The 12634-nt window shown below is 44.7% G+C and overlaps 2 protein-coding genes across 5 annotated transcripts in view; one reads left to right on the top strand and one right to left on the bottom strand.

Annotated features, from left to right (window-relative positions):
* The window catches only part of Klhl24 (kelch like family member 24), a 44775-nt gene extending 36344 nt beyond the window's left edge, over positions 1–8431 (bottom strand). The window contains exon 1 of one of the 4 annotated variants that reach the window (XM_090342840.1): positions 8342–8431. The gene's annotated coding sequence lies outside the window, so the exon portion shown is untranslated. Of the gene's footprint in view, positions 1–3588; positions 3610–7379; positions 7472–8305 lie in introns of those variants that run through there. The other 3 variants (XM_090342819.1, XM_090342849.1, XM_090342830.1) reach the window with 3 other exon arrangements.
* Klhl6 (kelch like family member 6) overlaps positions 8419–12634 on the top strand; it is a 112471-nt gene continuing 108255 nt past the window's right edge. Inside the window, exon 1 of the mRNA XM_090342798.1 lies at positions 8419–8508. Coding sequence (XP_090198924.1) covers positions 8489–8508 — 20 coding nt within the window. The 5' untranslated portion in view covers positions 8419–8488. The remainder of the gene's footprint in view (positions 8509–12634) is intronic.

The following is a 12634-nucleotide window of genomic DNA, read 5'->3' as shown; positions in this document are numbered from 1 at the left end:
GCAAATTCAAAAGTTGAGATTCTTATCTCCAATTAAACACTAGAAAACTGGAAGTGGTGCCATGGCTCTAGGGGTAGGGTGGTAGCCTTGAGTTGAAGAGCTCAGGGACAGCAATCAGGCCCAGAGTTCAAGCCCCATGATGGACAAACGACAAAAAAACAAACAACAACAACAAAAAAACATAGTCTGTGTTTGGCATCCGGATAGCAAATATTGGATTAAGATCCAATTTGAGGCTCTTTAGGTCTGAGACTAGAACCAACTCCAAGATTGATCCTAAAACATATTTCAATTCTTGCCTGGTGTGGGGCTCACACCTGTGATCCTAGCTACTTAGGAAGCTCAGATCTGACCCCGGCACTCAAGTCCATGAGACGCTTATCTCCAGTTAACCACTAGAAACCAGGAAGTGGTTGGTGCTGCTCAAGGAGTAGGGTGGTAGCCGTGAGCTGAAGAGCTCATGGACAGCACCCAGGCCCAGAGTCCAAGTCCCACGACGGATTGACTAACAAACAAAACAAAACATATTTCAATTCTTAGCATTCTTCTTGAGGAAAACACAATTACAAATCGAAAGAGAGCTTCTCATGATTCAGCAAGTCTAGAATCATACCTACAGAATAGAAAGGATAAGTCCATTCAATTGGGCATTTTCTTCAGGACTTTAGGTACATTTACCAAGCAAACAGAGCAACAGACAGGATGTTAAGGTACAAAGTCTGTAGAGGATGTATTATGTTAAAAGTGATCTATAAATAAGCTCTATAGAAGCAGGTTTCTTTGCCCTTTTTAGAATAAAGGAATCCTGGGGCTGGGAGTTTGGCCTAGTGGTAGAGTGCTGAGCATGCACGAAGACTGGGGTTCAATTCCTTGGTACCCATATATAGAAAAAGCCAGAAGTGGTGCTGTGGCTCAAGTGGTAGCCTTGAGAAAGCTCAAGGTCAGTGCCCTGAGTTCATACCCCAGGCCAAAAGAAAAAAAAAGTATAAAGGAATCCTATACAAAGCAACTAGGATCCGCCTCAAGGATGATGTGGGTTACTCAGGGCCTTTTGAAGACTGTTACAAAACACAGGTAACAAACAAGATATCCTGACTTACCATGGCCTTTACAACTTGTGATATAGTGCATTTCCACATGCTATCATGCTCTATATTACTCATTTTCCTCAAATTTAACCATGGATTAAGAACAACAAGAAGGGCTAAGGAAGAAGAGGTTTATCTTTAAAGATACATTGTAATTGGAGCTGAGTATCACAGGGTGGCTCAGCCTGTAAGCCTAGCTACAGAAGAGTTGAGATCTGAGGACTGTATCAAAGCCGGCTTGATCAGGAAACTCTATTAGATGATCTCCAATTAATGAGCAAAAATTGGGAAGTGGAGCTGAATTCAGTTGGTAGAGTACCAGGCTAGAGGAGAGAAAGCTAAGGGACAGTGACAACAGTTACACAGTAACTGAAAAGTAAAACTATGAAATAATTGCAACATGGTAGATCATTTATTTATTTTGCCTTCCTGGGTGCTGTCCCTGAGCCTCTTTGTGCTCTACCATTTGAGCCACAGCACCACTTCCAGTTTTCTGGTTGTTAACTAGAGATAAGTGTCTCATAGACTCTCCTGCCTGGGCCAGTTTCAAACGATGATCCTCAGACCTTAGCCTCCGGAGTATCTAGGCTTACAGGTGTGAGGCACCAGCAGCTGGCTACCCTTTATTTTTTAAATAACCAGAAATTTGTTTTGTGGCCATGGGGCTTAAACTCAGGGCCTGGAAACCGTCGCTGAGCACTTATGCTCAAGGCTAGCAGTCTACCACTTTGAGCCACAGATCCACTTTCATTTTCCAGTGGTTAATTGGAGCTAGGTGTCTCATGGACTTTCCTGCCTAGGCTTTGAATTGTGATCCTCAGATTGCAGCCTCCTGAGTAGCTAGGAATTATAGGCGTGAGCCACAAGTACCCAGCCCAACTGATTTCAGGTATTTTCACTTGATTCTATCAAAACTCATTAAAAAATCTTTGATGGTCACTTTTCCTTTTCTTTTGGTGTTAGGGATTGAACCCTGGATGTCCTACAGATTAATAAGCACTGAGCTATATCCTCAACCCTGGAAGACCACTTTCAAAAATGATAAATTTAACCAGGTGCCAGTGACTCCACCTGTAATCCTAGCTACTCAGGAGGCTGAGATATGAGGATGAAAGTTTGAAGACAGCTGGGCAGGAAAGTTTTTGAGATTCTTACTTCTAATGAACTTATTAGTAGGTAGTGGAACTGTGGCCCAAATGGTAGAGTGAACAAAAAAGCTCAGGGTCAGCACTCCTGCCCTGAGTTCAATCCTCAGGACTGGCACATACAGAAACTAATGATTACAAATTTAGCTGGGAGCCAGTGGCCCACACCTATATGCCTGCTCAGGAGGATGAGAGATGAGGATTGTGGTTTGAAGCCAATCCAGGCAGGAAAGTCTGTGAGACTCTTATCTCCCACTAACCACAAGAAAACCAGATGTGGTACAGTGGCTCAAAGTGGTAAAGTACTAGCTTTGAGTGAAACAGCTCAGGGATCCCACCCAGGTCCTGACCTCAAGCTTCATTACTGACAAAAATCACTACCTCCACACCAACAATAACAACAAAACAAGTTTATAAAGGTTGGTAATGTGGTTTAATTTGTAGATTACCTGCCTGCAAACTTCAGTAAAATTAACTACAAATATATTTAAACTCTGGTTTCCAAGCTATTTTTACATTTCAGTTTTCTTTTCTTTTTGTTCATACTGGTGGTACTTGAACTCAGAGCCTCATGCTTTCTGTGGCTTTTTTGTTGTTGTTGTTCAAGACTATCACTCAATAGCTACACCCCAATTTACATGGTTTTTTTTTGGGTTAATTGAAGGTAAAGAGTCTTCAGGCCTGGGCTTGAATTCAGGGCCTGGACACTATCCTTGAGCTTTCTTTTGCTCAAGGGTAGCACTAGCACTCTTATCACTGGAGCCACAGTGCCACTTTTGTTTATGTGCTACTGTGGAATCTGACCCTGATCTTCATGAATGCTAGGCAAGCACTCTACCACTAAGCCACATTCCCAGCCCAAAATAAGAGCCTTAGATTTATCTGCCCAGGACTGGTGTCAAACCACAGGTTTCTTTTAATGCACTGTAATTAAAAGATCTACAGAAACACAATAAAGTTCTGTTTGTTTGTTTTTTGGCAGGATTTTATTTTTGTTTTTGTCAGTTGCGGGGCTTGATCTCAGGGTCTGGGTGCTATCCCAGAGCTTTTTTGCTCAAGGCTAGCACTTTAAGCCACAACTCCACTTCAAGTTATTAGGTGTTTAACAGGAGACAAGTGTCTCATAGCCTTTCCTTCCCAGGCTGGTTTTAAACAGTGATCCTCAGATCTTGGCCTCCAGTGTGTAGCTAGGATTACAGGCGGGAAGCCATGAGTGTTCCATCTGTTTTTGGTTTCTTTTGTTTCAATGAATTAAACCTGTAAGTATGCTTCCAGGTACTATTGTCATTTGACCTAATTTGAGAAGTATTATTTTAAATGTATAAAAATACTTGAAGTCAGTGATTTTTACTTACCTTTGTAAATTCAGAATCTACAGAAATAACTTTTTAGGAATCTCAGGAAAGATAGGGTTAGAGGAATAGCTCAGGTGTTAAGAGTGCCAGCCAATGAGGGAAAGTATCAAATAGCGAGTCCCTGTCTCAGACAAAAAGCAAAAGAAAAAACAATCTTAGTAAACAGTAATGCTTAATCACTTTTTTGAAAAAAAATTCATTCTTGGTTTGTCTGTGACAAGGTCCTGACAAATAGACTAGCCAAGATCCTCTTTAGGACTGAAATTACAAGTGTATGACACCACGCTTAGTTTACCTAAGCATTGATTTTTAGTTTCCTTTAATAAGTGCCAAATACTGGCGAGGTGTGATGTTCCACCCATGATCCCACCTACTCTGGAGATAGAGATCAGGAGTTTTCTGTCAAGGTCAACCCAGACAAAAATTTAGCTAAAACTATCTGACTAAAAAGCTAAACAATCTCCGCTACCAGGGAGATACAAGTAGAAGGCTCACACTCTGAGGCCAGTCCAGGGGAAAACTTGAGCTCCTATTCCAAATAACTACAGTAAAATAAGAGCTGTGACTCAAGAGCTGAAGTCCTGAGGGCCCCTGAGTTTAAATACCACACCCCCCCCACACACACATCTGAAATGTTGTGGACAATGAATTTAGACAAAGACAAATCCTCAATTACAGTTAAGTTTATCTCCTTATCCAACCTCTTTATTGAAGACCTGAACTCAAATGGATGCTCTACTGCCTCAGGCACACCTCCAAATTCTCTTAAACATAGCCTGGCCACAAATGGTTTTCTGCCTGGTTTTGGGAGTAGTTGGGGCTACAGGTAGAAGCCATTGTGCTGAGCTTAGGTTACAAGCAGAAAACTGAGTGTTTACTAAAGTAACACGTGCTTTTCATACATGTATGAGATGTCCCAAAAGCAAACTATACAAGAATAAATGCAGCTGCTTACTTGATACTTTACCCTATTTATTTTAAAAAGCCATGACCTTTGGCTTTCAATAAAATGGCTGAAAAACAAGGAAGTAAAAAAAAAAAGTATCCTGCAAAAGCATTAAGGTTTTAAATTTGGACAAAAGCCAGGAAAGTTTAAGATAAAAGTTGATAGCCAACTCCCAGAATAGTATTTCTTCTTCCTGTTTGGAGATTAAGTCACATGCTTTGTTAGATTTTTATCAAATGGTGTGTGTGTGTGTGTGTGTGTGTGTGTGTGTGTGTGTACGCACGCACTCGCCCATGCACGCTCTTCCTAGGGCTTGAACTCAGGGCCTGGGTGCTGTCCCTGAACCTTTAGGATTTTTGCTCAAGGCTAGTGCTCTACCACTTGAACCACTTCCTGCTTTTTCCAAGTAGTTTATTGGAGTTAAGAGTCTCATGGATTTTCCTGCCCATGCCAGTTTCCAACTGCAATCCTCAGATCTCAGCTTCCTGAGTGGCTAGATTTATTTAAAAAAATATTAAAAAAAATATTGCACTGCTGGTGGGACTATAAACTAGTTCAGCCACTCTGAAAAGCAGTGTGGAGGTTTCTTAAAGAACTGAAAATTGACCTTCCCCATGATCCCGCCATACCACTTCTGGGCATCTACCCTGAACATCATAACCCAAGATATGATAAGGATACCTGCTCAGTTATGTTTATTTCTGCAATATTCACAATAGCCAGGCGATGTAAACAATCCACATGCCCTACTGCAGATGAATGGATACAAAAAATGTGGTATATATATATATATATATATATATATATATACAATGGAATTCTACATAGCCAACAGACAAAATAAAATAATGGCATTCACAGGGAAGTGGATGAATCTAGAGCGAATCATGTTGAGTGAGACAAGTCAAGACCAAAGGAACAAAAGGCGCATGGTATCCTTAATATGTGGCTATTAGATCCAAACAGTGCAAGAGCGAGGACTCAATATTTGCATACCCAATGCTATGGACATGGTACAGGAAATATAAACACAACTACATAGACATAAAAATTTATGACTCTATAGACATGTTTTATTACATTTATCTATGATAAACCCTCAGTCTAATTTTGATTATGTTCTAAAAATTAAGTGCCTGTGATTGTATATAGATTTCCTTCTTGAATACTTGTTTGTTAAACACGTGTTTTGAACTATGATATAAAATCAATGTTATGGGCCGGGAGTTTGGCCTAGTGGTAGAGTGCTTGCCTAGCATGCACAAAGACCCAGGTTCAATTCCTCGGTACCACATATGTAGCAAAAAGCCAGAAGTGGTGCTCTCGCTCAAATGGTAGAGCCCTAGCCTTGAGAAAAAAATCCAGGGACAGTGCTCAAGCGCTAAGCCCACGACTGGCCCCCCCCCAAAAAAAAATCCTCCACTTTAAAATCAATGTTAATAAATTACTTAATAAAAATATTAAACAATAGCATTTGTGTGTACTCTCAATGCATTAGTGATGAGGTCCTTCTGATTTTATCAGCTATTCATTTTAGTGTAGCTGTCTCTGAATTCCAAATATCTATTAAGCTGTACAACCAGGCTGAGTGCTGGTGGTGCACCCTGTTATCTTAACTACTCAGGAAGCTAAGATCTGAGGACAGGGGTTAGGAGCCAGTCCAGGCAGGAAAAGTCCTTGAGACTTTTATTTTGTGGGTCATGGGACTTGAACTTGGCCTGGGCATTGTCCCTGAGCTCTTCAGCTCAAGGCTACCACCCTACCCTGGAGCCAAGTCCCACTTTACATTTTCTAGAGGTTACTTGGAGGTAAGAGTCTAAGGTCCTTTAGTGCCATGGCTGGCTTTGAACCTTGATCCTCAGATCTCAGCCTCCTGAGTGGCTAGGATTATAGGTGGGAGCCACCTCACTGGGCCCTGGAGACTCTTATCTCCAGTTAACTACCACAAAACCAAAAGTGAAGCTATGGCTCAAAATGGTAGAGTGCTAACCTTGAGCGAAAGAGCTCAGGGACAGCAGGCAGGCCTTGAGTTCAAGTCCCACAACTAAAGGGGATGAGGGGGTGTGGAGGGGAAAGACTGCACAACCAATCATTCAGCTCCTGACTCTGCCAGGAGAGCGCCTAAGAATTGCATTATCTTGGGTGAATTTCTACAGATTTACAGGAAAAGAAATCAGAGAAAACCCCACGTGTTCCATTAGCGCAAAAGATTGGAAAAGCTACCGTCAATACACTAGCTAAAAATGACCTTCCAGATCTCACTATTGTTATTTGACCCTTTCAAAGAACCCATCAGCAATTCACTTCTTTAAACATTTTAATTACCTTGACGATTACTATATTAAAATGTGATCTAGGATTGCCCAAACAAGGAGAACAATTCATTGAAGCTAGGGCAGATAAGAACTTCAGCAACTGCTGTGTGTGTATGAGTGTGTGTGTGTGGGGGGGGGGGGTTGCCCGTGCGCGCCAGTCCAGAGGCTTTAACTCCAAATCAACAGTTAATAGACTTGAGGCCCTTCAAAAACGCAGTGTTTTTGGTTTACATTTCGCTATCGAAGCCTGTTTACAAATTCATAGGAATTCAACTTCCTTCGCACGCGGCAAATATCGCGACAGCAGTTACAGGGCGCTAAAGTTCCCGTTCTCCAGGGCGGGCCGCGGCTGTGGTCCTGGCATGCCCAGAACTCGCTGGGGCCCAGCCGCCGCAGCCTCGGAAGCCGGGGAGGGGGGGGGGGAACGGGACGCAAGGGAGGAGGGGAAGGAGGTACACTCTCTCCCCCCACCACTTGGCACCGCGGGCCAGTCGCGGCCCGAGCGCGCTCCCGCTCGTCCTCCAGATCACCTTCACGGGGGCGGGACCAACTCCGAAGGCGCCCAATCCTCACTGGTTAACCAGTCCTCGCCGCGGAGTCTGGACCCAAAGGGCGGGGACACTAGGAACTAAGTTAAGCCTCGAAGGCCCCGGAGTGGTGGGAAAGTGGAGAGGTTGGGCGGGGACAGCGCCTGCGGCACGCCCACCGCGCCGGCGGAACGCCCGCTCCCCCTCCCGCCGGCTCCCGGGGGACGGACGCGGAGGCTGGGCTGCCGAAGCAGGCCCGGTCGTCGTCGTCGCGGTAAACAAAGGCTGGAGGGCGGCGGGGGCGGGGGTAACGGTCAGGTGACAGTGCTAAGCACATTTCGCAATCGCTTTAACGGGGCTTCTCTAGTCCGCAGCACTAGAGACCCCCCATGTTGGACCAGGAGTCGCCCCCCAACAACAAGGCTGGACTTAAGGCCGTGGCATCTTCTCGGCACTTCTGGGGATTTAAAAAAAAAAAAAAAAGAAGAGAAGCAGTGCCATTCGAAGCCCATGTTAAAATGTAGACCCGTCCCCTCGCTCGCGCCGACCTCGACCCGCGTGTCCCCGCCTGACCCCGAGGCGGCCGGCGTCACAGCACCTGCTGGGGCGACCCGCGGCCTCCCCACTGCCCCCCTTAAGGGCCCCACGGCCTGCGCTGCAGTTCCGGGACCGTACTGCCGGTGGCGGGGATACCCCCTCCCCCCAACACACACCGACTGTCGCTACTGACACCGTTCGGAGGACCCCAGCAAGGCTGATAGCCCTGCGCCTCGGAAAAAGAGCCCTTTAGGCCGAAGCCCTTCCCGAGATCCCGCCGTTGGCTCCGGGAGGCTGGCGGCCGCCGCTGGCTCCCCTCCCACAGTCACCGGGCAGTTAGGACCTCGGCTTCCCCTCCGCCCCCGAGGTCCCAGGCTCAGCCAGTTCCTCGCCTTTGGGCCGGCTCTGCAGCTGTCATCCCCGGGTACCTCTCGGCGCGGCTGGAAGCAGGCAGCAGCGGCCAGGTCAGCAGCGCAGTGCACTCTCCAGCGCCGGCGTCTCCTCCAGCCGCCAGTCACCGCAGCAGCTCACAACAAAGGAAACATGTGACCGTCCCGGCCAAAACACTGAGCGTCATGGGCTCCTGGCCAATCAGGTGGGCGTCCTCTTCCCGGGAACCCTGGGAGATGTAGTTCCCCCACCAGGAGCCCCGAGCGGCCACCTGCATTACCCGCTAGAGGGTGAGGTGTGGAGGGTGACAGGACACAATTCCTAGGGTACTGCCTGGAAATTCTTTTATGTGGAGCTGGGTTAAGGAAATTGGTCTTGTGCAAGGATCCTAGCGAGAAGCAAGCATATAGTGTTTACTGCCCTCAAAAACCCTTCCATGTCCCAGGGCAAAAAGCACACAGCCAGGGATTCTTAGAACCATTGATCTTGGAATGAGATTTAAGAGATTTTTCCTTTCTTTCCCTCCTCCTCCTCCTCCTCCTCCTTTTTTTTTTTTTTGCCAGTCCCACGGCTTGAACTCAAGGCCTGGGCACTGTCCCTGAGCTTCTTTTGCTCAAGGATAGCACTCTACCACTTGAACCACAGCGCCACTTCCAGCCTTTTCTGTTATGTGGTATTGAGGAATGGAACCCAGGGCTTTGTGCATGCTAGGCAAGCACTCTACCAGTAAGCCACATGCACAGCCAGAAAGCTTTCAGTGTCATCATTGGAAATACAGCTGGTAGATTAAAACACACACACACACACAGACACACACACACACAACTGTTATTATAAAGGTGATATACACAGCCATTACAGTTTGTAAGTATTTTTTCTTTTCTCTTTTTTTTTTTGTGGGTCATGGGGCTTGAACTCTGCCTGGGCGCTGTCCCTGAGCTCTTCAGCTCAAGGCTACCACTCTACCCTTCCCACTTTCTAGAGGTTAACTGGAGATAAGACTCTCAGGTCCTTTTGTGCCAGGGCTGGCTTTGAGCCTTGATTCTCAGATCTAAGCCTCCTGAGTAGCTAGTGAGCCACCACACCTGGATGTAAGTCATTTCTTTTTGGACAACGTCACCTCTTCCATCTTGCTCTCCCAATTTGTCCTTCCCATCTCCACTCACACGTTGTATACTCCCTCCATTTCTGTGTCCCCCATCCTCCCAGAAAGATAAATGAACAAACAAGACTAAACAGAAGCAGGAACAAAGAAAAAAAAAACCTCTAGCTTCCATTTCCTGGAGCTTATTTCCATAGATATTTCATTGGGATACCTTGCAGGCAGGAGGGGTGAAATGAGCTAGAACCCTGGTCACCTGAAGGAGCAAAGGAAATTGCATTTCTCTGTTAATCTGTTAATGTCACTGGCACCAAAAATCCCAGATTATGCCTTTCCCCTAGAAAAACATGTCTTTTTTTTTAACCCAATGATGAATATACCACTTGCTTTTGTACCAGCTTTCTTATATCAAAATTATAACGCCTCTCATACACTTTATGGTCATGCCTCTGTGGAATAAGAGGATGTGTTTCAATGACCAGAAATAGGAATAATATAGAAGATGTGTATCTTGACTTGGTAATTTGCTTTTGGGGCCTGTTTTCAGCGTCATTAAACTTAATTAAAAGTGAAAATGCTTGCAATAACTCCATTCATATGGACATAAAACAATATATAGAATGAAAAATACCCCAAAGATAAGGCAACAAAGGACCTCTTCTTTATTTGTCCTATCATTTTTAGATGGTTCTGGATGTCTCTATCTCATACATGGTGCAGACGTGCACATCTGAAGGAAGGGGGGAAGAAGGCACAGAATCAGTGGAAAGTGGGTGAAAAAGTGCAACAATGGGCCCATCAGTTGCATTAGACATCAATGAAAGTGAACTAATAAGCAACTCTAGGACAGCGAGGGGAGGGAAGGAATGGGAGAGAAAGAGGGAACAGCAGAAACTAAGTAACTGGAAAGAAATGTACATGTCACCTGATCAGGAAGAAATAATTTTCTCATTGATGTTTGAAGAGTTAACTTTTTTCCTATGTAAAACTTGAGGTTTTCATATTTTTTGTTAATCATAAGATTTATAAATTAGAATGATGACGGGTATATGTGTGATTATAAACATGATTATGTATGTAATTATTCAATCTCAATAAATAAACAAAAAGGAAGAGTTTTGCTATTTATTCAGGTAGGGGAAAGGTTTCCTGTACTCCTCAAGGATACCTGACTGCTGCTTACCGCTCTGGCCTGGCTGGTTCCCTGAGCTGAGATATGAGAGGATCGAGCAGGGTGTTCCCAGCTAATGGAATTGCCAATCCACAAAGCCCCCACATTGGGTGCCAGGAGGTTTGGAAGCAGAGGATACTTTTTCTTATCGGACAGATAGTTCTATAACAAAAGATAGCTTAATAAAAGAGAAGCATAACAAGTTTGCACCATTAGTTCAGTGAAAATACTATTAGATGCTCTGGGGTCACTCCAGACACACTCTTTTTGTCAGACTCTTGCTGGGCACAATGGCTCACACCTGTAATCCTAGTTATTCAGGAGGCTGAGATCTGAGGATCAAGGTTCAAAGCCAGCCTGCGCACCAAAGGACTGGAGACTCTTACCTCCAATTAACCTTTAGCTCAAGGGTGGTAGCCTTGAGCTGAAGAGCTCAGGGACAGCTCCCAGGCCGAGTTCAAGCCCCATGACCCATCAAAAACAACAAATCAAAACAAAAAAACCAAGTTCAGTGAAAATGGTATTAGAGGCCCTGGAATCACTCCAGTCACCCTCTTCTTGCCAGACTCTTGTAGGAGATGGGTTCAGGATGATTAGCTACTGATAACTCAGAGAAAGAGAGGGAGAGGATTCCACAAGCAGGTATCCTGGCATACAGACAGAGGCCTCTGTGGGTAAGGGGTCTATCTGGTCATGTGAAGGAGGCGACGAACTGGAATGAGGGCAGCTGGAGGGTTTTTAGGCATACTATCCTTTCAGAGATACAGTATGTTGTGCCATACCCTCTCTTAGCCTCTCTTCTTGAAAATCCCATAGTAGGCTTTGCTTTTCTGTGGTACTGAGGAATCCAACCCGGGTCTTCATGCATGCTAGGCAAGCACTCTACCACTAGGCCAAACTCCCAGCTCCCCCCTTTTGTTTTAGTGTACTGTTTGCAGTTATTTCTTTTTTTCTTTGGTTTTCCCCCTCCTTTGGTTTATTCCGTGTTTTTGATTTTGGTATCCTGTCTTTTATATAAGTTTATCTGATTTGGGCAAGGGAGGGAGAATCACAGAAATGGTGGGCAAAGGATGAACCACTAGTGATACTCAATAGACACTGTTGGAAATGAACTTTACAACTTGGAGAAGGGAAGGTAGTGGGGAAGAAGCAGGAGAAAATGAGATTCCAAACTTTGAGCTATTTTTTCACAAGACATCCCAACAGTAAAGCATTGGTGAGATTTTACTGTTTAACTAAGAGAACGATAGGACTTACCACACTACAAAATTTTGTACCAATCTGCTCTCTCATGTCAGTACCTCCTCTTATCTTCTGGAACCTTTCCCTGGACAAGCCTTTGGATCTTTTCTTTTCTATGATCTCTACCACTTTGTCCTGTCATTCTTTCCACTCTCAGAAGAAAGAGAATATCATAAAGGTTTTACTCTGCCTATCCCACCCAATTTTGTTTTCTTTTAGAGTTTTATTTAATGTCCCAACAGATTTGTTACATAATACCCCCTGAGAGTGTTAACTGAAGAAAGAGTAAATACAACACATTATTTACTCATTCGTGGCTCTTGAGCCTCTCCAGTCTTGAGAGCTACCCTTTCTCCTTCTCTGGTGATTTTAAACATGAGTAGCATTTGCAGCTACCCAGAGGCAAAGGTCTGGCTATCCTTGTCTCTGGTTCTGGGGATGGAAGTGGGAGCTTTGGATATGCTAAGCAAGCTCTGACATTGACTTACACCCCCGATAGATTACATTGCTTCTTGGGCCTATACATACTTTAGGTTAGCCAGTCATAGACTATTACAGGCAATGTTTCAGATCTAGTAGCATTGAATTTTATCAGGGAAAGGTCTAGCTGGAAATATTTCCATTTTAAGATTTGGGGGAAGAGATTGACCCAGTCTGTCACTGATCTTTCTTTCTTTCCCCTCCCCCCTTCCCCACCTAAGTTATGCCACCTGTCAAAAGGTGTTCTTCCTTACAGCTGAAGCAAGACATACTCTCTGCATTCCCTGGGGTGGGTGGGTGGGTGGGTGAGATGGCCAACTTATTTTTTTTCCAGTC

Source organism: Megascapheus bottae, chromosome 1 (assembly GCF_031878675.1).
Source record: "Megascapheus bottae isolate mThoBot1 chromosome 1, mThoBot2.hap1, whole genome shotgun sequence".
NCBI lineage: Eukaryota > Metazoa > Chordata > Mammalia > Rodentia > Geomyidae > Megascapheus > Megascapheus bottae.
This window is presented reverse-complemented; position numbering and strand designations above follow the sequence as displayed.